General features: G+C 38.4%; 2 protein-coding genes across 2 annotated transcripts; one reads left to right on the top strand and one right to left on the bottom strand.

Annotated features, from left to right (window-relative positions):
• Positions 1-577: 577 nt before the first annotated feature.
• Positions 578-13,429, bottom strand: LOC117292926 (beta-1,4-galactosyltransferase 5-like). Its single transcript, XM_033775101.1, has 8 exons — positions 13,106-13,429; positions 9,526-9,636; positions 8,698-8,754; positions 8,267-8,544; positions 7,342-7,458; positions 4,729-4,916; positions 1,976-2,200; positions 578-1,413 (listed from the first exon to the last, which is right to left on the bottom strand). Exons 1-8 carry the CDS (start codon positions 13,380-13,382, stop codon positions 1,221-1,223), a joined length of 1,446 nt encoding a protein of 481 aa, XP_033630992.1. The 5' UTR covers positions 13,383-13,429; the 3' UTR covers positions 578-1,220.
• A 1,933-nt stretch (positions 13,430-15,362) lies between these two features.
• Positions 15,363-27,809, top strand: LOC117292740. The gene is made up of 12 exons (XM_033774890.1): positions 15,363-15,481; positions 17,066-17,175; positions 18,026-18,099; positions 18,536-18,652; positions 20,966-21,028; positions 21,503-21,713; positions 22,615-22,711; positions 23,444-23,637; positions 25,109-25,181; positions 25,794-25,892; positions 26,330-26,417; positions 27,504-27,809. The coding sequence occupies exons 2-12, from the start codon at positions 17,114-17,116 to the stop codon at positions 27,530-27,532; spliced, it is 1,107 nt and encodes a 368-aa protein (XP_033630781.1). The 5' UTR covers positions 15,363-15,481; positions 17,066-17,113; the 3' UTR covers positions 27,533-27,809.

The raw sequence follows: 27,809 nt of genomic DNA, 5'->3' as shown, positions 1-27,809 counted from the left end.
GTTTCAACTGAAGGAGTCAAAATCGCTTTTAATACAAACGAACGAAATTGTAAATGGCTTTTTTTGCCGAAGGTGACCGGAAAATACTCCATGTTCTGCTCTTCAAACAGGTACCTAAAAATAAAGGCACCGGACACACTAATCACTAGTATTCTCACTATCTCAATATGCATAAAATAACAAAGCTTTGAAATTTGGAATCACTTGGTCATCCAAGTTGCAAGAGAATAATGAAAGAAAGAAAGTTGTGTGCTTTCAGATGCCAAATAAAAGGCTTCAGGCCTGAAGTCGTTTAAATTTGATGAGAAATTACCTCTTTCTCAATTAAACTACGTTTTATACTTTCTCACAAAGTTTTATACTATCAAAAGCTCACCATTGCTTGTTACAAATTATTATTTTATGAGTAATTATCAATAGTGTCCAGTGCATTTTAAGTTTTAAGTAATTTAAACTTTAATCAGTTTTGTGATCAGATGAACCGGTCACATTTCAATTCAAATGAACACAAGGATAATCTTTTCAAGAATTATTCTAAAACCATCAATTATATTATGAATACATGTACATTTTTGTAAAAAAAAAGTGGTTTCATAGAATCGTCTTTGGTTGCGACAACGAAAACACAAGAGAGGCTAACAAATATTCGATTGATTCAATTTTGATTGTTTGCGACAGTCTCCATGGTAACCCAGTCGCCAAATGGTACCAGTTGATTTCGACGTCAGCCTCGTTTATGGCACTTTGATGTGCCACAGTTTCAAGTTGACTTATTATTCGAAAGCTCATTTCGCGAAGTCAACACATTGTTCCGAATTTGTCTCCAAGCAATGTTCAGCCAAGGATTTCTTCACTCTTTAAAAAAAGGCACACTCAGACCAAGGTGGCAGTGTATACAAACATAGTCCAGACAGAATATGTTTCTCATCACGCTTGGGTCAGTATGAAACAGAAAATGCAAAAAAATGACCCAAACTCGCGAAATCTGGTTGAGAACTTCACATTCTTATCATCATGCAGAACATATTATAAATCTATTCTGTCTTTCTTCCAATAATGTCTCTCGTGCAGATAATATAATAGGCGATAAAAATCTAATAACTTAGACTTCATAAATCTATTTTCTTTCTTTCTTATGTCTCTCCTGTATACAGTAGGCGAGATTCCTTAAGACATTTTGCCACACAATATCATCTTTGCAGAAGTCTGGATACTAAGCATTATGCCTCTTCTTTCTTGGGTCTCTTGTAATCTTTTGAGCACATAGTCCATGAGGGATTCCAATCCACGTCAGTGATGTTAACGGAGATCATTGTGTAGAGGGGCTCTAATAGTACTTTGACCGGTGGATAAACTAAATTGGAAAGCCCATCGGTTGTAAGTCTCTGATGGGCGTAATCAAGCAGACAGACCCTGTAGAAGTTTTGAAAGAAAATTGAATTATTGTTATATTTTAAATGAACCCTGGATGCCCCACCCATCGCGAGTTAACTTAATCACAGCAAGCCTGATGAGGAAACCTGTTAGCAAGGGTCCTTAGATTGTTAATACGTACATGTGAACGAGAAAAGTTTATTCTATACTTTCAAGCCAAATCGTGACATGATGAGTAGCTTTTTAAAGACACTGTGGGGGGGGGAGGGGAGGGGGACACTTGGTGTATCCCAACATATGCATGAAATATCAAACCTGTGAAAAGTTTGACTCAATTGGTTATCGAAGTTGTGTGAGAATAATGAAAGAAAACACAAACACTATTGCTGCTTTCAGACCTTATAAAAGGCTTCACGTCCGAAGTCTTTTATTATTTAGATTATAGTAAGATAACCTCTTTCAGGGGGCCACTTCTCAAAAAGTTGTATACTAACAACAGCTCTCCATTGCTCATTACCAAGTAAGTTGTATGCTAACAACTGAGTAATTAATTACCCATAGCGTCCATAATTACTTTAAAGTTATTGTCCAACTACTTTACCTTTTCGTGTTCCTAGGAGCACTCTTGTGGTGTTCAGAGATGACATTGTAGAAGCCCGTCACTCCCCAAGGTCGTGTCTTGAAGAATCCTTGGGACTTAATACGAATCAGGATATCGTCATCCTCGCCTCCCCAACCAAAGTACACGTTGGGAAAACCGTTAAACTTGATAATCTGGTGTCGAGTAAACCCAGTTATTGCACCGAAGAACATGCTGTACTGCAACCTGTAAACGATTAGTGATGTAATCATTGGTTATTGCACCGAAGAACGTGCTGTACTGCAACCTGTAAACGATTAGTGATGTAATCATTGGTTATTGCACCGAAGAACATGCTGTACTGCAACCTGTAAACGATTAGTGATGTAATCATTGGTTATTGCACCGAAGAACATGCTGTACTGCAACCTGTAAACGATTAGTGATGTAATCATTGGTTATTGCACCGAAGAACATGCTGTACTGCAACCTGTAAACGATTAGTGATGTAATCATTGGTTATTGCACCGAAGAACATGATGTACTGCAACCTGTAAACGATTAGTGATGTAATCATTGGTTATTGCACAGAAGGATATTGCACTGCAAAGTAATAAACGGTTAGTGAAGTTATCATTGGTTATTGCACCGAAGAACATGTTGCATGTCGCATGCCTGAACTGCAAACTATGATAATCGATTGGTGATGTAACCATTGGTTATTGCACCGAAGAACATGTTATACTGCAACTTATAAACGATTAACATTGCGCTGCAACCTATAAACAATTAGAGGTGATGTAAACATTGAGCAGATGTGAGAGCCAACTCGTTTTTAGAAAGTGTGTCTACTAAAGAGTAAAACTTGAACCTGCAACCTCAAGGTGCTGGCATTCCACCAACTGATAACCCATGAATATTCACAGCCCTGTATTGGGTTGTAAATTATGAAGCTTGATTTCATCAGGAAGAGTGATTTCAAATGATTGCAGCGTACACACAACGGCCGCACACTTCCCATGTTATTCATGACATGTAATTAGCTTGTAAAAAAAAATGGCGAACGTGTTCCGTCGACCAAGGGCGTTTAATTTACTGCAAGGACGGTTTTGCACGGGGCGGACACAACTGCATATGCAAATGTGTCCGGGCGGACACAACTGCATTATGCAGCAGCGTCCGGGCGGACACGATTGCATGTGCAATAATGTCCTCCGGATAGTATTGCATACAGGACATAATTGCATGCGACACCGGCGCTCAACACTGAGCACGAGCACACAACTGCATTATGCAGCAGCGACCTGGCGGACACGATTGCATGTGCAATAATGTCCTCTGGATAGTATTGCATAGAGGACATAATTGCATGCGACACCGGCGCTCAACACTGAGCCCGCACAACTGCGTTATGCAGCAGCGTCCGGGCGGACACGATTGCATGTGCAATAATGTCCTCCGGATAGTATTGCATAGAGGACATAATTGCATGCGACATCGGCGCTCAACACTGAGCACGAGCACATAAATGCAGTTGGTGGAGAGCCAAGCACGTCTGGAGGTCGCAGGTTCAAGTCACACTCTAAGTCAATTTTTCTCTGTTCAACCCAAAATTATTTAAAAGTTGACCCAGTCAGTTCCCCTTGTGGTTTATTATTTATATCAGTTTACAAAGCGACCAACAATGTACAATATAGCATCAGTTACTCACAAAGTGGAGGTTTTACAGTTTCATTGTTGCTTGATGATATGTTGTCTATCGGTTTTGTCCCGTTTCTTTTGTAGTTTCGTGAGTGGATTAATATTGTATGACACTTAAAGGCAGTGGCCACTATTGGTAATTACTCAACATAATTATTTGCATAAAACCTTACTTGGTAACGAGTAATGGGGAGAGGTTGATAGTATAAAAAATTGTTAGAAACGGCCACTCTGAAGTAATGTAGTTTTCGAGAAAGAAGTAAGTTTCCAGGAATTTGATTTCGAGACCTCAGATTTAGAACTTGAGGTCTCGAAATCAAGCATCTGAAAGCCCACTACTTAGTGTGACAAGGGTGTTTTTTTCTTTCATTATTATCTCGCAACTTCGATGACCGATTGAGCTCAAATTTTTACAGGTTTGTTATTTTATGCATATGTTGAGATACACCAAGTGAGAAGACTAGTCTTTGACAATTACCAATAGTGTCCAGAGTCTTTAAAAAGCAAAAACAATGTGCAATAGTCGGCCATTTTACAGCAGGCAAGTAGTGTTCGGTAGTTGCAACACCTTTTATACTACTGATAATAAATCGTTGAGCAGAAAATTGAAAGTAACCAAAAGATCATTGGGAAGTTTGCATCTTGTTTCAATGCATGGCGTCTATGGAAACATCCGGACACATTGACAGACTTTATGTGTAATTTATTGCAGCAGGTGCTGGTAAAGTCAGACAGAATTCCAATTATTTATTTATGTCAGTTTTCAATTTAATCTCCGCAAAGTACAGTATCATTATGGTATACAAAAAGGCAACCGACAAGTACAGTATATGCTCCAAATAAGCCAAACCTTTCAAAACATGTTGTTATACCTCGGTAACAAATTCTGAATTTTGATTTCGAGAACCAATCACGTGCCGTGCAACAAATACGCGTATTGTAGAATGTAATTTGTGGTATTTGTTTTATCAGTTGCCAGCTTTCAAATCGTTGTCTAATTATTCTGTTATGCGCTAAGCTTGTTTTTTTGAAAGGGTGCAATATAAATCAATAAATTATTATTTGATGCTCACCTATAATCCCATCTGTCAGCACCAGAGATGAAATGCCTCGGCATGTGACTACAACCATAGTAGTTAGCATCATTGAGTGGAAGATGATCCACATCGTGGAAGATGAAACAATCCCACTTGGTGAAATTAAGAGCTTGCTGAAAACCAACATTCATCAACATTGCTCGGTTGAATTGTAGATCGTTTGCCTGCGGGGAAATAATGGGTTTTTTGGTGTTTTTTCAGATAATAAATAGTTCTTGCATTGTTATACCTGTATAATAGGCCAACATGTAATCACAGCGAACGATTTCGTCCAAACTTTTTGCAAAGCAAATCAAACTTTTGCAAATCAAATTGAAAAGTTTTAATCATTCCATCCACATTACTTTATTTCAAGTATTGCAGATAAATAAACTAGTGAAACGCATAAACTGTTTCTGGGCAACGTTTCAGAAAATGCTTTTGAGAGTCGACCCTGTGGCAATTTGAATGTTTTCATTGCGAACTAAAAAATACAAAAGTCAAATCTCCAGGCACATATCTGGATATTATAAAACATAAATGTGCATCAATAATCAGCCTATTGGCGTTTGGGTTGTGGGCTCGTCAGTGATTGGCAGCGTAAAATATAACCTGAAACCACAAAATTGTCAGGAACTGTACATTTTACATTGTTCAGTTCAAATACAGCATAGCCCACAACGATTGTTCGTGAACTTTTGCTGATCTGGAAACTGAATCCACTTCGGAGAAATGGGAGCCCATAGCAGGCAGGAAGCCTTGTTGCGGTTGTGTGGCATTCCACATAGCACGTCCGGCCATAGTTGGGGAAAATCTTAATTTCAAGAGATGGGGCATGTTTGTGTTTCTTAATTGAGGTTAAAATAATGGGTCATTTAGTACAACAACAAACAAGAAAACCTCGTTGAGGTTAAAATAATGGTTCATTTATAGTACAACAACAGACATGAAACCTCCTTACAATCTTGACGGCTTACATTTACATTGTTTATTTATTGTGCGGTTGTTTGTACAAGACAAAACATGATTGAACGTTTTAACATAAGGACATACTTTGTTTCGTATTGAAAAAAAATTGTTTGCATGATGTGCATTTAAATTCCGTGAAAACTTAGAGAGTTTCTATCAAGAAGGTTTTCCTTTCCTGTTGACATTTTAAAGGCAGTGGACACTATTGGTAATTATTCAAAATAAATATTAGCATAGAACCTAATGGGGACAGGATGAAAGTATAAAACATTGTGAGAAACGGCTCCCTCTGAAGTAACGTAGCTTTCGAGAAAGAATTCATTTTCCACAAATTTGGTTTTCGAGACCTCAGATTTAGAACTTGAGGTCTCGAAATCAAGCATCTGAAAGCACACAACTTTGTGTGACAAGGGCGTTTTTCCCTCATAGTTATCTCGCAACTTTGACGATCAATTGGGCTGAATTTTTACAGGTTTGTTATTTTATGCATATGTTAAAATACACCAAAGTGAGAAGACTGGTCTTTGACAATTACCAATAGAGTCCAGTGTCTTTAAATTAAACTAAGTTTGCACCCATGCGTTGCCGATCGTCGTTTTATGAAGTGCTGCCCCTCGTTTTAATCCTAACGTAAAATTAAATATGTGTGCAACGCACTGTGTGGCTATTTTTTATGAAACGTAATGTTTTTTTATTATTAAATTATTATTATTATTTTTTAATCTTCGGACATATTTCTTTATTGGCAGGGGCCGTCCAGGGTAAGGCAAAAGCGATGTGCCCTCCCAGACCCCTCCCAAAAAAAAAACATACATCAATGTTTCCACTGTTATGTGGGTGTGTTGTGGGTGTGTTGTGTGATCATGTTTTTTTCCCGTAACAAATTTGCAGGTAGAGGGCGCTATTCAAAATAAAAGGTAATTGCAGTGGTTGTCGTCTTACATGAATACAATCGATATCCGAAATATTTTATGCAAACAAATAGTTAATGCGTTTCGTCACTGTATGTAGCAGAGCCTTTCTCGAGTTGGTTTTATGTGTATTGAGTTTGCGTTAACACCATGTGTATACATCTACTTAGCTGTATACTGTAGATTTTTTTTATATTGATTTTTTAGAAGTTATCCACTACTACTGCCGCGGGGAGATCTCTAAATATGGAGACTACTAAGCCCTGAAAGGAGCTGTCATGGCCTGCTTTACAAGAAGAGTTTAAGGTAATAATACTCAGACAAATTATCAAAAAAATAAATCTACATAGCAAAGTAGATATACATGTACAAGCACACAACTGAATACAATGATACCTCCTCACCATGCTATACCCATAATATTGATAGACCTCGCAATGTCAAAGCCCGAGTTTTTCCCAGGTTGGGAAACTATGGAAAAAAACATAAATGCAAATCATAAAAAAACAGATAGCCAAACATTCAGAAAGGTTTCACAAATATTAAAAAGTAATTATGTTGAATCAAAAACTCAGCGCATTGATCTTTTTACAGACAAGAAATGTTGTTTTTTATCACAATTTCTTTAAGCACGATTAATTTTTTTTGCTAACATTCGGCCGGCCCTTGTAGGGAGGTTTTTTAAAATTAAATTTGGTGGAAATACTTTTTTATCAATAAAAGCTCTTACCTGTTCAATAACGTAGATACCGAACTCGAGGTTTTGCCTCTTGAGAAACGGCACAATATTTCTGAGGAAAATCGGGAGCTGGAACCATCTGTCTCGAAATGGAACAATAAGTGCCACCTAAAGTAAAACATAAAACCAACAAACCCAATACCGATCAGTTAATAATTATTCATGTAGAATAAAAGCAGAGAATTTTGTTTTTCTTTCTTCTGATGACACATTTAAACTACAGGCTTACTTGGTATTGTTGTTAACAGAAGCAGTGATTGTATGCCCGAATTTTGTCTACATTGTTATTATTTTCGAGAAAAATTTTGCAACCGCGATCTTATTCTAAAATGCCTCAGGATTGATAGATAATTAACATTATGGATGCCCAAAACTAGACCATGTCAACATATTGTACCAACTGAAACAATCAGACTATGAGATTCAAAGTAAAGATGGCTACACATCGTAAGCATCTGTATTCGCTTTTCGGCAAATTGTAACAGTTGGCAGTGAACCCACTATACAACTATTGACATAACATGAAAATGAATTTAGCAGAAAAGACATTATGCATTGAAGTCACCAAGACGCCATCTTGGATTTAATAAGATCAAACGCAAATGTGTGTGCACGCGGCAAACTTTTTCTTTACCCTGCAGCGAGGGTCCTGTCCTGAGAGATGAGACTACGTTATTAATATCCCCATTGGATGATACTTCAAAAAGCGTTGCAACGTAATCTCTATCTCAAGACAGAAATTGGTACAGTGCAAAACCCCGCTGCAGTGTAAACAAAAATATACGCGCGCGGCAAACAGGAATGGCCGATGAACTAGGCGAGGGCGTCCTACTCGAATGACAATCATGTGCACGAAGTTGATATTATTGGATTTTTTATATATAAAATTAAGCCGACAGACTTGCGGAAACTGTACCTTCCATCGTGGATGGCAATTGGCTGGTATCCAGTGCCCTCCTGATAAATAATAATAATCATCGTCAACCACTGTCGCTTGGGAGAGAACCACGTCGACGGGTGTCCTAATTGACTTTTTGCGTTGCGAATCTTTATGACTTGCAGAAAAGTACAGATTTTTCACCATTGCGTTGTCTGCGTGTAGAAACTTTCTTATTGACTGTGTTGATCTTGTTAAGATCTGCTCCTCGACGTGATAAAGCTCTGTCCAGTTCATATAAAGTGTTACATTACCCTCTGGAATGGAAGAAAGGAACAATTAGGGTGGGGGTTTACATTGAATGCATTGAGAAATATTGTTCTTCTCATTTACATATCTCTTATCTTATGTAATGTCTTAGGCTTTAGATAATTTTTTTAATGGTAATGACTTTTATTATCTCTATATACCTGTGCCGGCGAAATCGTTTTCTTCGCAAAGTTCGTCTGCCTTTCCATATCTCAGATCTGTAAAAAAAATGGGAGCTGAGAAAGATTAAAGGGATGTTATTGGCCCAATGACCAGGGCACTAATGTAAAGCGCATTGATACGGTTTATTGTGAAATGCGCTATATAAGAATTTGTTATTATTATTATTATTATTAATGATAGCATACTTTGTCTCTTAAGCCTTAAAGCTCAGGTAGTTCATGGAGAAGGTAGCTTCAACACGGGGGTAGTTCACGGGCCTTATTCTTGAAATGGCCGGAAGTGCCGATTTTAGCCCCAAAATTTGCCACCATGACAAACTGACTGTGGCTGTCGTTTTCTCTTGGCTTGTGTGGCATGACAACGTATAGAAATGAAGTCTTCAAATAATAAGACCCGAGTGTGTAATAGGAGACTTTCCAACGCTAGGTGGCAGCAGACATACCGGGTAAATTTCCATTGTTTACGTAGTTCTGAACATGCGCATAATTCTGAGAACAATGGATTTACCCGGTAAGTCTGCTGCCCTCTATCGTCCCAGAAAGTCTCCCATTGCCATAAAATTACCAGATCAGAACTAACAGAGAATCCGGGTCACAGGCGGGGGCCTGACCCTTTTTTAATCAGGCTGATTTAACAATGAGATTAAAACTGGTTTAAAATCGGATGTTAACTCGGATTCCGCGTCAGTTTGACCCATTTCTGAATCCCTTTTACCCCAATCTGGGTCAGGCCAAATATGATCCGGAATCTGGATCAATTTTAACCGGGAATGTTTTCAGAGTGCATGTTTATAATACACATCGTACCTGGATCGAGAATGGACACTCTCCTTGAAGGATCAGATGCTGTATCAATGCTTGTACGTATCCTGGCCAACAACTGACTAACCACGGACTCGCCTCCATCGTGCTCTGTACCTGTAATTAATGTCATAATATAACATTTAGTTAATTTTTTACATTATTATATAAAAACTACTGACGGTCAGGCCTGATGCAGCACGGACGCAACGAAGGCGATTGCCTCCGTCCCCCTGGTCATTACTTTGTCCGGTAGAAATGCATTACAGCTTCCTCATAGGGTGTCCTTCCAAGGAGAAAACGCATTGGTGCACGGGGCTGGTTGTACACTATGTACACAGAAATTACATGTATACCGTTTATCTTGGTTGGGGCCCAAGAGTTGAAAATGGAAGTCCGCTACAGCATTCGTCCCCGTATATGTCAGCCATTGTGTGGGAACGAGTCGGGGGATATTGTAGAGAGGAGTTTCAAGTTGAAAAAGGAGTCACACATCCAGGTTGGTGTTAATTATTGTTTTTGAAATAATCCTCAGCACATACATTATTCGGCCAGATTCAGATGTTCAGTGCGTTAACTGCTCATGTTGAAACTGGAAGATACGTCGGTTTCGAATTTAATCAATGTGTTGCCCTCATCGTATCGAAGACTTGGAAACAGAAATGCATTTTGTACATTATGTTTGTCCAAAATGTGTTGAGAAAAAAATGTATGATACTGTGTGTAAAAGTAATGCGATTTTAGTGAATGTTATCGGAAGGAGACAAACTTTTGTATGACCCCTCAGGAAAAAGTTATTGTACATTGCTTAGCCAAGAGTAAAAGAACTGTGTTAAAAAATAAATTGTTTTGGGTTTAACATTGAGGCTTTTGCTAAACAAAACTTCTCCGCCATGATGTAAACAGCAATTAATTTGTATATTTTAATTATTGTTGTAACTTTTCCCCATTGTGGGTTATGTTCCTTTATGGAATAAAACAAGAAATCAAATCAAATCTATAAGATACATCACACGGTCGTATCCACCAAGAAGGTGCCCAAGGCGCTTGTTAACAACACGAGAGACAGCTTGAAGAGGATTTTAAGTGTTAATGAATTATGAGAACGATTCATCAGGGTTTGTAAAGTGTTGCAAATTAGAGCCCAGTATACCGTCACCATCAACCATGGCTTACCATACTTACTCTCCAAAGAACTCCACAGAACTGTGGTGCTGAGAAGTGCGAATCCAACCAGCACCCACATGAAGATGGGTAAAACTTTACCCAGTGCTTGGTGGGTAAACCACGGCGGTGAAGTCGACGAGCAGTACTGCCTCGCCAACGAGGGTATAGCTACGCATCTGCTGAGTAGCCTCATGGTTGCGATCGGTCCACGATCAAGTATTGTAATTGCATCAATTAATTAAGAATGTACTCAAGAATCTTAACAAATCATCTCCAAGAAGAAGGAATCAGATGAGATCATGATTGTAGAAAACTCAAGTTTTTTAGTTCAAGATTTCATTCTGGACTTTCATACCAAACCACTTCTGCGAAATCAAAGATGGCACCGACCTATGGCGTATAGTTGTCCTGGGTGACCACGGTTGTGCATTTATTTCTCCAATTCTGACGCTACTGTGATCACAAGTCTTGTAGATTCATGATACCTTCTTGATTTCTCGTGACGATTGGTAGATTCTTCAAAGACATCTTAGTTTTCAGGTGTCCATGTACGGTTGGCCCCAGTGGTGTAATCTTGTTGAGAAGCCGGACATTGCGATGCGGGCACGACTGTATACTGACCACGTCGAAGGTACACCGACTCTTAATCCATAAGCAAAGAATGGTTACATAACCGAATGAATAGATCATAAAAGGCCACCTTCGGACAGTCTACCTCCATGGTTCAACCCTTGTTGACCCAAAAGAGTCTTAATAAAAGACGGGTACTTGACGGCTTTTCTTTCACGCGCGCGGATGTCGTGCGGATGTCGTAGAGATGTTTCCGTCCTGACGGAATGTTGGACGCACTTGAAAATATCTTCAAAGCATTATATGTTTTTGCTTACATAAACAGTTGCAGGCAGTGTAAGCATTTTATGTAATCCACCATTACATAAACTGACAAACCTGTAGAGGTTTGTGATCGATCGACCATTTTGGGTCACGAGAAATAGTGAAAACCCGATCATACACATTATTGGCACGACATCGATTTAAAAACGCTCACTAAGCGATAAATTTAAAACGGGAAACGAGATTTATTTACTTCTCATCAAATTAACATTTCAGACAGAAATATTTCAATGGACGTTTTCTACTCGTCATCATAAGACCGGGTATGTTAATCTTAGATCTTATTTCTTCTTTACCAGTTCTGTAATTTTCCTTTATAGCTATGCGGACTTCATTTCAAATGTTCTCGATCTTCAAGGAACAGCGGCCAATCAGTCAAAATAAAGTTACCATACAATTAAATTAATGTTGTTTAATTTTTTTATTTTTTTTTTTTTTTTTTTTTTTTACAAATCAACAACCTCAATCAAGTCATCTAACGGTACCATGCTTGGTCGAGCCGCAAGCGTCTTTCATCTTTCATCGAGTTCCGGTTGGAGTTGTTTTGTTTTACTTTTTGTTGAACTATAGCGAGAGAAGTCGCTCAAAAATGTAGACGTTCAGAACTATGGAGTACATGTACCTTTGCAACTTCAAACAAGTTTCAAACTATTCCAATATACCCCCCCCCCCCTTGCATCACGCCCACACCACCACACTGCCGATTTTGGTCTGGGGATGACCGAATCCTGGTCGGCTCCCAACCGGGCACCATCGACGGGGCTCCGGGCATGTTGTTCCAACTCTTTATTGATAATTTATAACATTTTGAGAACGTCTTTCGGGGGACCTGTATCTCCCGGCTGATCCATCTCCTATGAAACAAACTACAGTAACATCGCAACAGGTTTTTTGCAAAGCTTCTATGAAGTTTATAAGCATGTATGCCGTTTAAAGGCTCTGGAAACCTTTAGTCATTGCCAAACAGTATCCTCATCACTTGGAGTATCCCAACTGTGCATAAAATAACAAATCCTTGAAACTTTGGGCCCATTTGGTCATTGAAGTTGCAAGAGAATAATGGAAGAAAAACACCCCTGTTGCACGCTTTCAGACGCCCGAAAAGGCTTCTAAGAATAATTTCAGGCGTTTAAACAGGAAAAGGGCAATGTATCTAAGCTTCCAGTGGTGGATTTTACTAAGATTTAAGACTAGTCTTATCTCGAGTTAGGACGAGTTACTCGTCCTATTACTTAGGACCGGGCCTTAAGTTTATAATATAATATCTACCAGGACTATTCCTAAGTCTGGACTAGCCATTAGTCCTATTTTTGTTTGTGAAATCGTCTCCAGATCCCATGGGGTCTGACAAATTTCCGGGCAAAATGGACACGAAAGTGGTTTTGAAATAATTGTGAATCCTACCTCCATGTGTTGTGTTAACTAAGATTTTGGGTCATTATTGCCATTTTCTTTGGAAGACATTGACGCGACCTCACGGGATCCTGAGTCAATTCTGACATATCAAACCTTAAAGCAAACTTACCATCATAGAGAGTGCTCACAGATAACCATAACGACACAGTTGACAACATTGCCAGCAGCATAAGAAACGAGAATATTGCCGGAAGTTCTAGTGTTCTCTCGGGGCCGGCGGCGGGCTGGTGGCTCACGGTACCGGACTCTTGCCGATCGTGTCCCCATGTTTGGCTGGCTTTTCTAGTTAGCTCACTGGATAGTTTATTTGTCAATATATTGAAATAGTGGTAGGTGGATCTGATAACTGTCCGCAGTGAACGGTATACAAGTCGGCTGAGCTTCATGCCGAAGAGGAACCGATCCTGCACACGTCACCTAAACATGTCCGACACTTGTATTGCATGATGGAAAAAATAAAGCAATTATAAATACTTATCGAAGCGTTGTAATGTCAATAATTCAGTTTTTCATGATCGCATAGACCAAAAACAGACTCTATAAACGTGTATGGCTATAGAGGCCTATTCATCCATGCAGACAAAAGACCCAATATTGATGATTTTGTTCGGGTGTGGTGAACTATGCTCAAGGTTAATAGATAACTCAACAAGGTGGGTTTCTATGCACGATGTGAAGTGTTTGGTTGAATAGGGTAGACCACAGTACAGCATTGAAATCGTCACCACTTACAGCTTTATGTAGGTTAGGCCATACACCCACATAAAAATTGTCACAAGAAATTGAGAGTTTCTATCCGAGATTTTACTAAAATTGTAATCATTCACCAAGTGCCGAGATACATCAGATCAAATCAATACCTTTATTTTAATTAAATACACGGGGGGCCGGGAGGGCATACAACGGTTTGATGAACTTATCACCACTTTAAACTATTTGTTATGCAGGTCGCCAAAGATCAAAACAAATTATTTATCCATTCAAAGTACTAAAACCTCCCACGCCACAATGTGTTCTTATTCACCTGCTCCCCACGCCGAAGGTAATATTTTAAGGTGCACAGGGGAGCTCACTATTTTATTTTTATTGATGCATAGCATTGAACAAATTGGGGTAAATTTGGGACACTATTATTGGCAGATGCTCAAAGTTAGCACAAACTGAGTAAAAGCTGCAAGATATAGTTACATCACTGTTTGTTTGAAATCCAAAGCGGGAGTCATTGTTGTCAATTTATGAGGAAACCTTGTTTTTGTTTTATGGCATTCTTTTTGTTTCTGTTTGGTTCTTCTCTTGTTACATCCTTTTACAACCCGGAACAACGTGGCTGATCCTAATCGAGTACCAGTGATTATTAGAAGTGACGTCATGTTCCATAAAGCCATCTTGGAAACGACCTGGGCCCAATTTCATAGAGCTGCTAAGCACAAAAATTTGCTTAGCATGAAATTTCTTTCTTGATAAAAACAGGATTACCAACAAAATTTCTGTTTGTTGCATATTGCTTGTTACTAGTAATCAGCTGTTGTTTGCTTATCCTGAAAATCACATGGAAATTTGGTTGGTAATCCTGTTGTTATCAAGGAAGAAATTTCATGCTAAGCAAATTTTTCGCGGTAGGCTCTAAGGATCCACAAGTGGAAGAAATCCATGCTTATATATGTGTGGACCCATGTGGAGCAATAAACTAGACATAACTGGGAAATCATTCATGCACCAAGCTGGTTATCAGAATTATAATGTGTGGGCCCAACAAAATAATTGAATATTTGAACGTTCTGTGGGGTCATGCAATTGATTGTGTAAAATATAAAAATCTACCTGGGTGTAGGCTTACGTGTTCTTTTGGTTGTGACTTTTTTTAGGAGATTTGAAAGTTGTTCCTATGTACTTGGGAATTATAGGAGTGAAAACTGGCAGCAAGGAAAAAAAACATTAATTTCCGGGGATGTTTTGTTCTGGGGTTAGGCCTAATTAGCAGAAAATCCGAACGGCTGACCTTTCAAAATTTTAAAAGAATTTAGAAGTTTAGTGGCCTGAAAAAAAAATATCTGATTGGTTTTCAAGACGCTGGGAGACTTTTGAATAGCAAATAGCATTGGTTACTATGGGTGCGTTCGTTTAGCTTCCCTGGGTCGACCCCGGTGTGTGGTTTTTTTTTCAGGACGAACGTGGGTAATTATCTGCACACGTTAGTCCTGGAAAAAAAAACGGTCACACACCGGGGTCACTCAGGGAAGCTAAACGAACGCACCCTATGTGAGTTTATTTAGTGTACATTCAACATTTTACAGTTTGCGTAAAGCGCCCCCTGTTGTCCAGTTTGAGTCAGTGGCAGCTATGTTTGGGGGAAATCCCGTGGGGTTATCAGTTCAAAGAACTGCCACTCCGGAGTGACCAAGCTTGTTGCTTGTTTGGCCAGCGACTTTGATCATATAAACGGATCAACACGACTGCATGGATGATATGGCTTTAAGGTGTAGCAGTAAGTATTATATTATGGGGGTAGAATTAGACCTAATTCTACCTTCAAGAGTCCATTATTATCTACCCCCATGATGACTATATTAGTATTTGATTTGTCTTTTCAGCTTTTAAAGTTTTAGTCTTTACCATTTAAATTTTAGCCTTTTGTTTGGTATGTCATGGTTTTCCAGTTCAGTATTTACTCAGTGTGCAGTTTTAATACACCATACGTTGTGACCATACAGTGTACAGTTGAGTAACTATCAATGTAAAGTCTAGACTTATTTTATTAAATTGGTCGAATGGAATTTATGTTTTAGAAATATTTTCCAAATTAATATTTAGATTTAATATTAAAAAAAGGTAATTGCTCAAAATAATTATGAGTATAAAACCTTACTTGGTAACGAGTAATGGGGAGCTGTTTGTATAGTATAAAATAAAAAAAAGTGAGAAACGCTCCCTCTGAACATGCTCTGTCTGAAGGAACATAGTTTTCTTGAAAGAAGTAATTTTCCACGAATTTGATTTCGAGACCTCATCAGATTTAGAATTTGAGGTCTCGAACTCACAAAGGTGTTTTTTTCTTTCATTATTATCTCACGACTTCAACGACCAATTTAGCTGAAATTTTCACAGGTTTGACTTTGTTATTTTAAGCATATATGTTGAGATTCACTAAGTGAGAAGACTGGTCTTTGACAATTACCAAAGGTGTCTAGTGTCTTTAAATGAATCTTTTAGGCAAATTTGCCGCGCCATGCACCAATTTATCTGCCCTAAATTAGCTAAAATTACACTGAAATTGTCCTTTAATCTTACCTAACATTTATCAGGAAGGGTTAATGATATTAAACATCCAGAAAACAAGCAAAGGAAAAAACCTTACTAACAGTTGAATAAAAATGTTCTTATAAATTTAACAACATTAACAAGTTCACTAACACTCTGTATCACATCACTATTTATAACACCCCTTCCTTACAAAAATTCTGTGTTTTCATTGTTTAGAGCACGTCACATGATGTGTCTTCGTTTTACTAGAAACCTGACAGCCGTATGATAGCCGTTTGGCATGTGATAGTCCAAAGACTATCACATGGCATGCGCAGAACCTATACTATAGGCTATAGACACTATAGACGTCTTTTTTACCCACCTCAAACCCAATCAGCTGTGCATCTGTGTACTGTATCTGAAATGCGTGAACGAACGTTATTTGTATGATGATGATTTAGTCTGTTGGGGTGTTATAAAACAAGTGTTGACTGCTTTACTCACGCTGTGGTTAAAACTCCTGCTCCTCGGGAAAATGGAACGCTCCAGGGATCACCTTGCAGATCACCGTTCCATTTTCCCTCAGCTGTGCCTCGGGGAAAGTAGAACACTCCGGGGATCACCTTGGGAGTCATAGTTTTAACCATAGCACTCGAAGCAGTCAATATGTTATAATAATAATAATAATAATAATAATACTATTTGTATACTCTCAGTAGTATCATCAGTTTCAACTCGATACTAAACACAGTGATTTGTCTAGTACATCCTTCAAACATCCTTGAAGAAACTATATAAGGCTCCTAATTTTTTTGGTCAAACTCAGAATGATCTGACAATAAGATGTCCACCATCATCCATCTCTGAGGTCACAATGAACGCAATCGCAGTGAGGACCCATCAAGGAGAATACTATGCTGGGGAGACAGTCTATGGGTATGTAATGTTTGTATTAGTAGGATTTGAAACTTTGCATGGTGAAAATGCGATATGGAAAGGTTTGCTGTAACAATGTAATGACTATCTCTAATGAGTTGGGGGTGGTTCTGAGAAGAACCGTTGGTTAAACTTATTTTTGTATTGTCATCACACCATTCAGGTAAAACGCAAGGAGACTGACTAATAAGCGCAGGCGACTTGTGCAACCAATGAGGTAGAAATGGTGCAACCATAATAAGTGTCTGGAACAACTTGTCACACAATATCAGAACAACTCCAAACGAGAGCATTTTCGAGAGCAAATATCTGCTGAAAACTTACCTGTTTACTCATTAATTTTTGTGAAGCACTTTGGGACTGTTGTATGAAGCGCTGTATAATTGCCGTTCATTAGTATTATTATTAAAGTCACAACTCTATTGAATGCTTAGTCAAGTTGCGACTACCGTTATTCAACTACTTGATTAATCGTGCTGCCACAACTACTACAAAAATAGTCGCGACCTGCTTGATGAACCAATCATGTCGCTCACAACTATTCACAACAACATAATTTACTTACAAAACGCAATCAGACATGTGACACACAATCCTTCAATCCTTTCAGTACAAATTTTACCATTTCGTTACACTGTAGCATGTCATGGCCCAGTAGGTATCATAGGAGAAGGTGGCAACGGCCTCTGGAAAAAAATTTCTGTAGTCCACACCTTGAAGTGTTCTTCAGGCCTTGTGTGTCTGGCAACTTGCATAAAAAATACAGTTTTTTGTTTGTTAAAGCCTCAATTTGCTTCTGATACAATAAGATGTTCCCACAATGCTTTTTACCATGTTGTTATTGTTTCAGGATGATCTACCTCAAAGTTGCAACCCCAGACTTCCAGGCCAAGGTTCAGTTGCTGATATCTGGAATTGAGCACTGTAAGTCTTGTAGTACTGGATAACTGCATGCAAAAAATATTATGTTATTTTCATAACGTCACACTATTGAGTAAAGTATAGATCATTTTTATGAATAAGGGAACAAAAGAGAAGGCGATGAGTTCTTAAATGGCCGTTTAAAACAGGGTCTTGGCCGACGGCGAGGTCCTTTATCGCACAGCACTGACCCTGCAAGGTTTTAATTGGCTCTTAAAGAACAAGTCACGGGTCTTTTATTCCCATTTATAAATGCCTTTTTTGTTTTAAAAAAGTGCAAAAATGCTAGGAACTCTTTGCAAAATTTGCTGTAAATACCTTCGATCAAAAACTTTGTTACTTCAGAGGGAGCGGTTTCTAAATTTGTTATACTATCAACAGCGCTCGAGTAATAACCAATAGTGTCCCATGCCTTTAAAGAGTGTGTTTGTTGATACAGGTGAATATACGCCAGTGGAAGGTGATGATTGGTCAATTAATCATCCAGAAGACTGTCTGCGTAATCCTTATGAAGACAGAGTCATGTCAAATCCTGTGGAGATTTTTACTCAAAAAGGTATGTCTGAAGTGAAAATTGTTGAGAAATAATTATTTCATTTAAGAAACATAACATTAGATTTGTAAGAGGTGTGGATTGGAGGCTGAACTCGTGCCTGAAAATCGATTTTAAAAGTTATTGTGGGATTATGATCAATGGGAGACTTTCTGGGACGATAGAGGGCAGCAGACTTACCGGGTAAATCCATTGTTCTCAGAATTATGCGCATGTTCAGAACTACGTAAACAATGGAAATTTACCCGGTATGTCTGCTGCCGCCTAGCGTTGGAAAGTCTCCTATTGCATGGCTCTGCTTACCACCGAATTCTGCGCTTACGATCACCTTTCTTCGATTATGAGCAAGCGTCAAAGTTCTGCGCTAGCTATGTAAGCAAAGAATGCCAAGTAACATGGAGTGTGCACAAGCCAAAATTCCCTGCTACACGTAACCTGTGAAATACGCTTGAGGTAAACACGGAATTCTCTGCTTCTGTTAAAGCGCTGATTCTTTGCTTATGGTATTAAAGTCACCTGGAATAGAGTTTTTATTTTTTCAAACTTAAGGGTATATGAATAAGTAACAATAAAACAATTTGTTTAAGTAATTGTTTGTAACGATTTGAATATTAAAAAAATATATAAAGTTGTTTAGGGGGTTGACTCCGCCTACCCCTTTTGTGACGTCTATCGAGGCAGAATTTGCCTTGATGCATAGAGTAAACACACATGCAAAGTACATGTACATGCAAGTCCGAGTCGCGAGTTTGTACGTTTCAAAAAAGGTTTTTTCTTGCATTTTTCCGGCAATGCCGACCAAGTGTATTGCTGCTGGATGCAGCAAAACAACTAAAGATGGGGTCAGTCTGCATGGCTGGTCAGACTCACACTCGTCGACTAACACGGTCGGCCATTGTTTTTGACTCCCATAAATAGCTGACTGTGTTAGTTTGCACAGTAAAAGGAAAACCACGCAATTTCGAGGCAAATGTGTGTGGACCATTGTATTCTACTTTTAAAACATCTTTCCAACCATATGCATTATATAAAAAACGGTTACAAACACTTTTTATAGACCAACTCGACCAATCCAAGGCAATGTGTTCCTTTAAGGGATACAGTGATTTTTGTATTTTGTTTCCCATTTCTGAGGTTTCAATGTAAATGGAAAGAAAAGCATTGTTTGTGTACTTTCATATTATCAGAACCCGTGTGGATGAATACATGTAGAACTTCCGCAAAATTATGCATGTCATGGGATTTGTCAACAAGGATATTGTTTTGGAACAGGATGTGTCCAAAGTCAAGAACAAAATGCTTTCCTGAATGGGGTTTACATAAAATTGCAACATAAACATCAGTTGAATTGTTTGCATTTTGTCCATAAGTTTTTGTGGCTCAGTGTAGTCACAAGCATGGCATACAAACACAAGTAGAGAGTGCTGAAGACTCTTTAGCAGAGTATACTGTTCTAAGCGTTGAGACCAAACCAGCCTTTTTCAGAGCCAACAATCCCTCTTGCATTAATGTATTTTTGGGGATTTAGGAGACATACGCCTTTTGGCGATAGTTATTTTTTTAACTTTTATGCTCTCCTGGGCACCCCACTGTTGTTTTACTTTGTTTTCTTAAATATGTTTAATGTATGTACATGTGCTTGTAAATGTGATTGCCCGAATAAATATTATTATTATTATTAAAGTTAACCGTACTGTTTTTCTGTACCCAAGTTAAAGGCACTGTACACGTTTGGTAACTGTCAAAGAGCAATGTTCTCACTTGGTGTATCCCATCATAACCATAAAATAACTAGCCTGTGAAAATTTGGGCTCAATTGGTCATCAAAATGATGAAAGAAAAAACACCCTTGTTGGACCGATTTGTGTGCTTTCAGATATGAATAAAAGACTTCTAGCTAGAAGTTTTAAAATATTTTAGTGAGAAATTACCACCTTCTCAAAAACTAGGTTACTTCAGAGGGAGTCGTTTCCCACAATGTTTTATACTATCGACAGCTCTCCAATGCTCGTTACCAATCAGTTTTTACGTTAATATTTGTTTAGAGTAACTACCAAACGTGTACCTTCCCTTTAACTATTACTTAAAGTTTATTTTTTATTATAACACCAAACCAAAAGCTACACACATAAGTTACTATAAAATTTCCCTGGAAATTTTGAGGGATGAAAGTAGTGACACGTACTGCAACTGTAAATGGACTGGTCTATGCAGTTGGTTATCAGTTGGTCCATTTAGTTTGGTCAATGCAGTTGGCTATCAATTAGTCCATTGAGAAAACTGATAAATTTGTTATTACTTCCTGTTCATTCACAGAACCGCTTCCCATTGGCAACTATAAATTTCCCTTCTACTACAAACTCAAACCAGGACTTCCAAGTAAGTGACTATTAATTGTTTTATTTATTGTCAGGGTTTTTTTCTGAGGATGGTCATCTTTTTTTTTTTTTTTTTTTTTTTTTTATTATATTAAGTAAATTCACCAGCAACTATTTCTTTAGTTTTCTCTAGGCCCTATTAAAATGGTATTTTGAGTAACAAAGTTGCATACCAAAAAGGTGATCCCTGGCTGCGCGGATAAAGAATATTTTCACAGGACTCGGGTGAAAGTACTGAGTGTACAGTGCTTGATACTTATAGCAGTAAAAGGGCAAAGGTCAAACAAATGGTAATTTATAACTAATCTCAAAATTTATGTAAAAAAAAAGAATTTACAGGAAGGTAGATCTTGGAACATTTTTCAGGTAGTTCCAGATATGCAGCCATTGGAAAAACATGACAGATGCAAAGTTGTTTCCCTTCTGTGTGTTTCTTGCCAGTGCTATTCTATTTGATATTCTTACCATTATCAAGGCTCAACGTTCATCTCGTCACCCAGAGACAACTGGCAAGGTAGTGTCATCTATAAAGTCATTGCCAGTGCCTCGTCTGAGCTGATTGACACCCAGTCATTTGTCTGTCTGGGTAAACGGAGAGAGGACATTGTCATCATTGGATACAGTCATGACACGATGATCAAGGCATGCTTCTGTTATGAAAGAGGACGAATCACACTCAGTGCAGAGTAAGTTCCATTTAAATCTGTCCATATGGTATGTAGGATTTAAAAAAATTCAAGCATGATTTCCTGTGACTAGCAAATTTGAGTGCCTAGCTGCTTTAAGAAATTGAGGGCGCCCTACTGAAATGACGTCATGTGAATGAGGTCTATGCTATGGATACTGATGTTTCAAAAAATTCTGAAAAATCGAAACTCCATAGAAATACCAATAGATGCCAGCATTTCAACATTATTCCTATTTGAATCCCAGTTTCATATTTTTTTTGTCAGCAATGACTCTCACCTTTGAATATTTTTGGACATAATACAGAGTATGAAAGTTGTCAATTCATTCATTCATTCATTCATTTTTTATTAAAAAACCAACTGGCAGCACGAAGCTGAATAATGTGGTAGTACAAGATAACAATATTGGAGATAAAATACACAAAAATTGCACCGCCACGGTGTACATAGGAACATTATAGTAGAAGACGACAATAAGTAAAAAAAATATTAGATAAACCACCTGAAGACACTAAAAAAATGCACAGGGTGTTGGGGAACCCTCTTATACATTGAAACCCCACTATGGAATAAACCAGCTAAAAAAGAGTAACCCTAGCAGTTAAAAACTGAACAGATGACAAAAACAATGATGGCAAAAATAGGAAAACAAATTTGATAAAACAGATAGGATTTACAAACAAATACAGGATGTGGGAGACCCTCATTTATGAGGGCATACTATAGCATTGAAAAAACAAAATTACAGCCCACACGCACACCAATGGCCCCTCCCATCTAAACAAGTTATGAAGTTTTTTTGTGTTTTCCACCCAGGTTCTGAAAACAGGAGAGCAGTTGTGGAACTCCTTTACTTTACTATTTTGTTTCCTTTGTTTGTGTATGTTTCATTCCACAGGTTAGACAAGACAGTGTACAGAACGGGGGAAACGATGAAACTCACAGTCAATGTCAACAACAAATCCTCAGAACTCACAAAAGCAGTCAAATGCTCGGTAATAGACAACACTGTTTTCCATAAAAATAAAAAAACAAATTGCCCAAACAGGCAACTTTTTTAAATTTATTAATGCAATTAGGTAATGCATGCTGCTCTACTAGCCAAACAAGCCCTAGCCACTCAAACAGCTGCATCATACCTTCTGTATTTGTGGTGCAACTTTATTTAATATCTGCAAAGGAAACCTAAGCAGGGGAGCCACTTACAACCAGAATGGCATGGCATTTTGGATTCGCTTTTTTTTTGTAGTAAGCAACATTTGTTTATGCTTAGCCAATGTTTGGGCTTTTGTGCAGCTTTATGTAATTTGGGTTTTAGAATGCATATACTAAGCGCCTTGAATACCTTGTTGGAACGTGCGCTATATAAGACATCATAATGTGAAATAAGCATGTAAATAAACACACTTAACCATTGCTTCGTCCTTCGGATGGGACGTTAAGCCGTTGGTCCCATGTGTTATGTAACGCATGTAAAAGAACCCAGTGCACTTATCGAAAAGAGGAGGGGTTCACCCCGGTGTTCCTGGTCCGATCGGCAGCAAACTGCGCCACAGCATCTTGTATTAGGTCTCATAATTCAAACGTAGTCCCACATCTTGCAGGAAATACTGTATGTTACAGCGCCAGGAGCGTCACTGGGTGACGGACATGTGCGCTTTATAAGTAGCCACAATTATTAATTATTATTAAGAAGAAATCAACGTTTTTATGTTTGGCCTCCATAGCTGAGACGCACAGTGAAGCTACATGGCTGTTGGGTCCCGCAAAACCATCCTCCAAAAGCTGCCGAGTCTTCCCTAATCTATGAATCCTTCCGGAGCGTGGGGAGGATGAGAACTCAGGAAGAAGTGGAGATTAACGCTGAGGAGGTCAAGTTAAACATTCTGGGGAAAGCATCACCCAAGGAGAATCGAACCTGGTAATTATTATTAAAATAATAATAATAATAATAAAATTAATAATCAGATTACTGATACTATGAGACCAGTGACTTTGTAAAAGAATGATCTGTTAAAGGAACACGTTGCCTTGGATCGGACGAGTTGGTCTATAAAAAAGCGTTTGAAACCGTTTGTTATGAAATGTATATGTTTGGAAAGATGTTTTAAAGCCATTGGACCCTTTTGGTTAACAGTATTGTCCAAGGCCCACACTTTGTGTACCACAACTTCTATATCATATAACACACCTGTGAAAATTTAGGCTCAATCGGTCATCGGAGTCGGGAGAAAACAACGGAAAAACCCACCCTTGTTTCCGCGCGTTTCGCCGTGTCATGAAATGTGTTTAAAATAAATCCGTAATTCTCATTAACGAGAATTTATATTGTTTTGCTGTTTTCTCAAAAAATTAAGCATTTCATGGAATAATATTTCAAGAGAAGTCTTTCACCATTGCCTTCTGTAAACCCTGCAAGTTATTTGTAAATCTGTGAACTTTTTTTTTTTCCTTAACCGAAAGGGTCCAATGGCTTTAAAAGTAGAATATAATGATCCACACAAGTATCTCTCAAAATTGCACGGTTTTCATTTTACGTCGCGAATTAACACGGTCGGCCATTTATGGAAAAGGCTGACCGTGTTAGTCGACGAGGTAAAACGAAAACCACGCAATTTTGAGGCATATATGTGTAGATCATTGTATTCTACTTTTACAACATCTTTCTACCCATATGCATTTTATAAAAAACGGTTACAAACGCTTTTCAAAGACCAACTTGACCGATCCAAGGCAACGTGTTCCTTTAAGGCGCCCTCACTGAGGTCAAAGGAGGCAAGTGATTGAACAATAGCTGTGCTTTGTGCGTAAAAACAAGCGCGTGAGCTCAGCATCCATGTAGCATGTCGCGCTATGCAAGGGTTGTTTTGAAACATTTTCAGCGCGAAGTGCAAATGAAATTAAGAGTAATAAGCATACAATATATAGCACAAAGCGCAAACTAGTTGTACACAATGTATGCTGGTTTAGGGGCCATTTATTTGCTCGTTTCCAGAGCAGGTCCTTTATCACCCGTTAATCAGCCCCTTGATCGGGTTTTGACCAATTTGTCTGTAAACTGTCCAAGGTATTTACTAATGTTGATTAACAGCTGGTGTAAATGCAAAAGGCAGGATCAGACCCGGTTCCAGAAGATCCATATTTTAATCGACTTTTTGAGGAGGGTTGAACCCTGCGATTGGTGGATCGGATCCGGCTGAGTGGATTCCAAAATCAAGTGTAAACGCAAAGGATTTTTCTCTGTATTGTTGTACAAAACATCTCGCTCCTGCGACCAAGCCACTGGCAGCAAACAGTACTTGTGCGTGTGGCTAAAATGGAATGGTCTATACATGTAGATGTTTTTATTATTGATTTGTTATCTATTAAATGATTTAATACTCCTTTTGTAGGGTTATTGATATGCCTCTAGCTACTGATGACGGGGCACTCTTGCCTCCAACTACCATGGGAACATATCTAAAAGTAAGCAATTTTACAGTTTATTTAATAGATCATTTTATTTCATGCCTTATTGCACCTTGGTTTTTAACCAGTATTTGTCGATTAGTTTTCATTATCATGAATTCACCAAGATGGTCTTAAATGAAATGCATGAATCGTGATAATATATTACGATTCTTGCACAAATCCTTTCTCAGATTTCTGGGGGTGGGTGCCCATTTGCAAATGCTGCAGCCAGAGGTTTGGGTTGGTTCCCACTCTGATTTTTCTTGTTTTTTGCTCTTATCTCATGAAGTAGATTTACACATGAAACTTAGCTGAAACTTTCACATATAATTTAGTCTTTAAATCAGCATTATGTTGAGAAAAAACAATTTATGACCCTACCTTTAAGGATACCTTTAGAATTCAGAAGATCTATTGTGCAATTCCAACCCCAAGTTACCTGTGATTTCTTCTAGTATGAACTTCTTAATCATAAACTTTCAGACTAAAACTAAACAATGAAGTTTTCTCATCTTTACCAACCGTTAATAATTCCTTTTATAGAATTGTTCAAACACAAACTCTAAATCCTTTCCTTGAAACCCAAAATATGTCATGCTAAATCAAATGATGTTCTATATTTTCAAGGTTGTCTACAGCATACTAATTCAAGTCGCAGTTCCAAGGGCGACAGATCTTCTCATTACTGTTCCCATTTTCCAGGTTTTATCCTCCGCAAGCTCAGAGGTTAGTAAACATTATTGGCATGTGGATTGCACATGATGTTGCATGTACCACAATCCTGTCTGAATGAATGGCAAACGTCTGCAATCTTTAAAGGCAGTGGACACTATTGGTAATTACTCAAAATATCTATTAGCATAAAACCTTAGTTGGTAACAAGTAATGGGGAGCTGTTGATAGTGTAAAACATTGTGAGAAGCGGCTCCCTCTAAAGCAACGCAGGTTGAGAAAGAAGTAACTTTCCACGAATTTGATTTCAAGCATCTGAAAGCACACAATTTCGTGTGACAATGGCATTTTTTCTTTCATTATTATCTCACAACTTCGACGATCAATTGAGCTAAAATTTTCACAGGTTTGTTATTTTATGCACATGCACCTAGAACAATGGCGATAAATACATGCATTGTTTGATCTATCTATTTTTGTTTCCCTTGAAGTGGCTGGAATGGAGACCAGAAGCTTGGATGCAAGAATGCGAGATGCCACCTCGCCAAGACAAACTGGCAGTCAAGAAATCCATCTTAGGTGAGTTAGAAAGGGTTGTCAAGAGTCAACCAGGAGACTCTTTTCATTGCATTCCTCGGGGCTCAAAAAATTAATACTGGACCACAGGCACGAGACCAGTTTTGTTAGCGATGGGCCAGTAAACTCAGGACTGGACAAGTACAGTGGTCTATGTCAATGTGTAATTTTTGTGGGAAAAAAAATAGTTTTTTATGTGTCTGATAAAAATCTGTCAAATCTGTTGACTATCAAAGTACAAATGAGATAGACTTTTTCTTGCTCAACTTATTTTGAGTCTGGTATTGCAAAATAAATTAATGTATTGACACAATTCAATCTTGGGTGCGCCATTTTGGTGGTCTCTGTTACTGTGCATTATTCAGTGAAGTGTGCATTTTAGGCAATGGAGCGTTTACCTGAAAAAACCTATTGACCACAAAAATGGTGAGCGGTGCACAGTGATGTGTGTGCAAGGGGTCAATTGACCCATTTCACCTGACGCCATCTTCAGAAAAATCTTGAATGCGCCATACTGGTGGGCAATTTCACTGTGCGTTTTAATATATAACTCTATGCTGTGCAATGCAGTGAAGTGTGCATTTTAGGCGACGCTGCGTCAATACACGTAAACCTACATGTAACTGCCCACCAACATGGTGAGCGTGGCATCAGTCACCGCGTGTGACGCGCGTGCAAGGGGTCAATAGTAACAAATTTGAGCTGCAAGCCCTGCAGTCTTGTGGATATTGCCCCAAGGAGCTGGGATGGTTTAAGGAATTAAAATAAATGGCCCAGTAACCAGAGGAAATAGCATTGGTAGCGCAAATGATCTATCTCAGGAATTGTGCTATAAGAACTCAGCTTTATTTCTATAAGTGTGGGATAATGGCCCTCCATACCCTTCCCAAATGCCCCCCCCCCCCCCCTGCACCCCCTTTTCAAAATTTTGTGTAACTCTGTTATTAATTTTTTTTGCAGCAACAACATTTATTTTTATATTTTGTATCTGTACACAATTTCGCTGCTGGCAGCAATAAAGCAGCAGAGTTTTTTATCATAATAAACAGGGTTTTTTTTTACCTACCATTGTTTGCATTTCTTCGTCAGAATCACCTGTATATGAGGGACTTCTTTGATTGCAAAACTTCTTGGAACGGTCGCCAAAGAGCTCCAAGACATCAAGCTGACAGAGCTTTCCTTTTCTCAAGAAGTTTGATCTTGACTCTTGAGGAATTAAAATTCTCGACAAATACCAAAGGTGCAAATTAAGATAAGTTGAGCCCATTTAAAACAACATGCTTCTGCCATGTATAACTTAAATCATGTAAATAAGGAAACATTTGTGACCCGCTCTGTGAAAATGAGTCAGATGTAGGCAATTTCAGGAATTGAGTTATATGCATGGCTGGAAAG

The sequence above is a fragment of the Asterias rubens genome, chromosome 7 (genome assembly GCF_902459465.1).
Source record: "Asterias rubens chromosome 7, eAstRub1.3, whole genome shotgun sequence".
Classification (NCBI taxonomy): Eukaryota; Metazoa; Echinodermata; class Asteroidea; order Forcipulatida; family Asteriidae; genus Asterias; species Asterias rubens.
The sequence above is the reverse complement of the archived record's forward strand: the minus strand, read 5'-3'. Positions and strand labels throughout refer to the sequence as shown.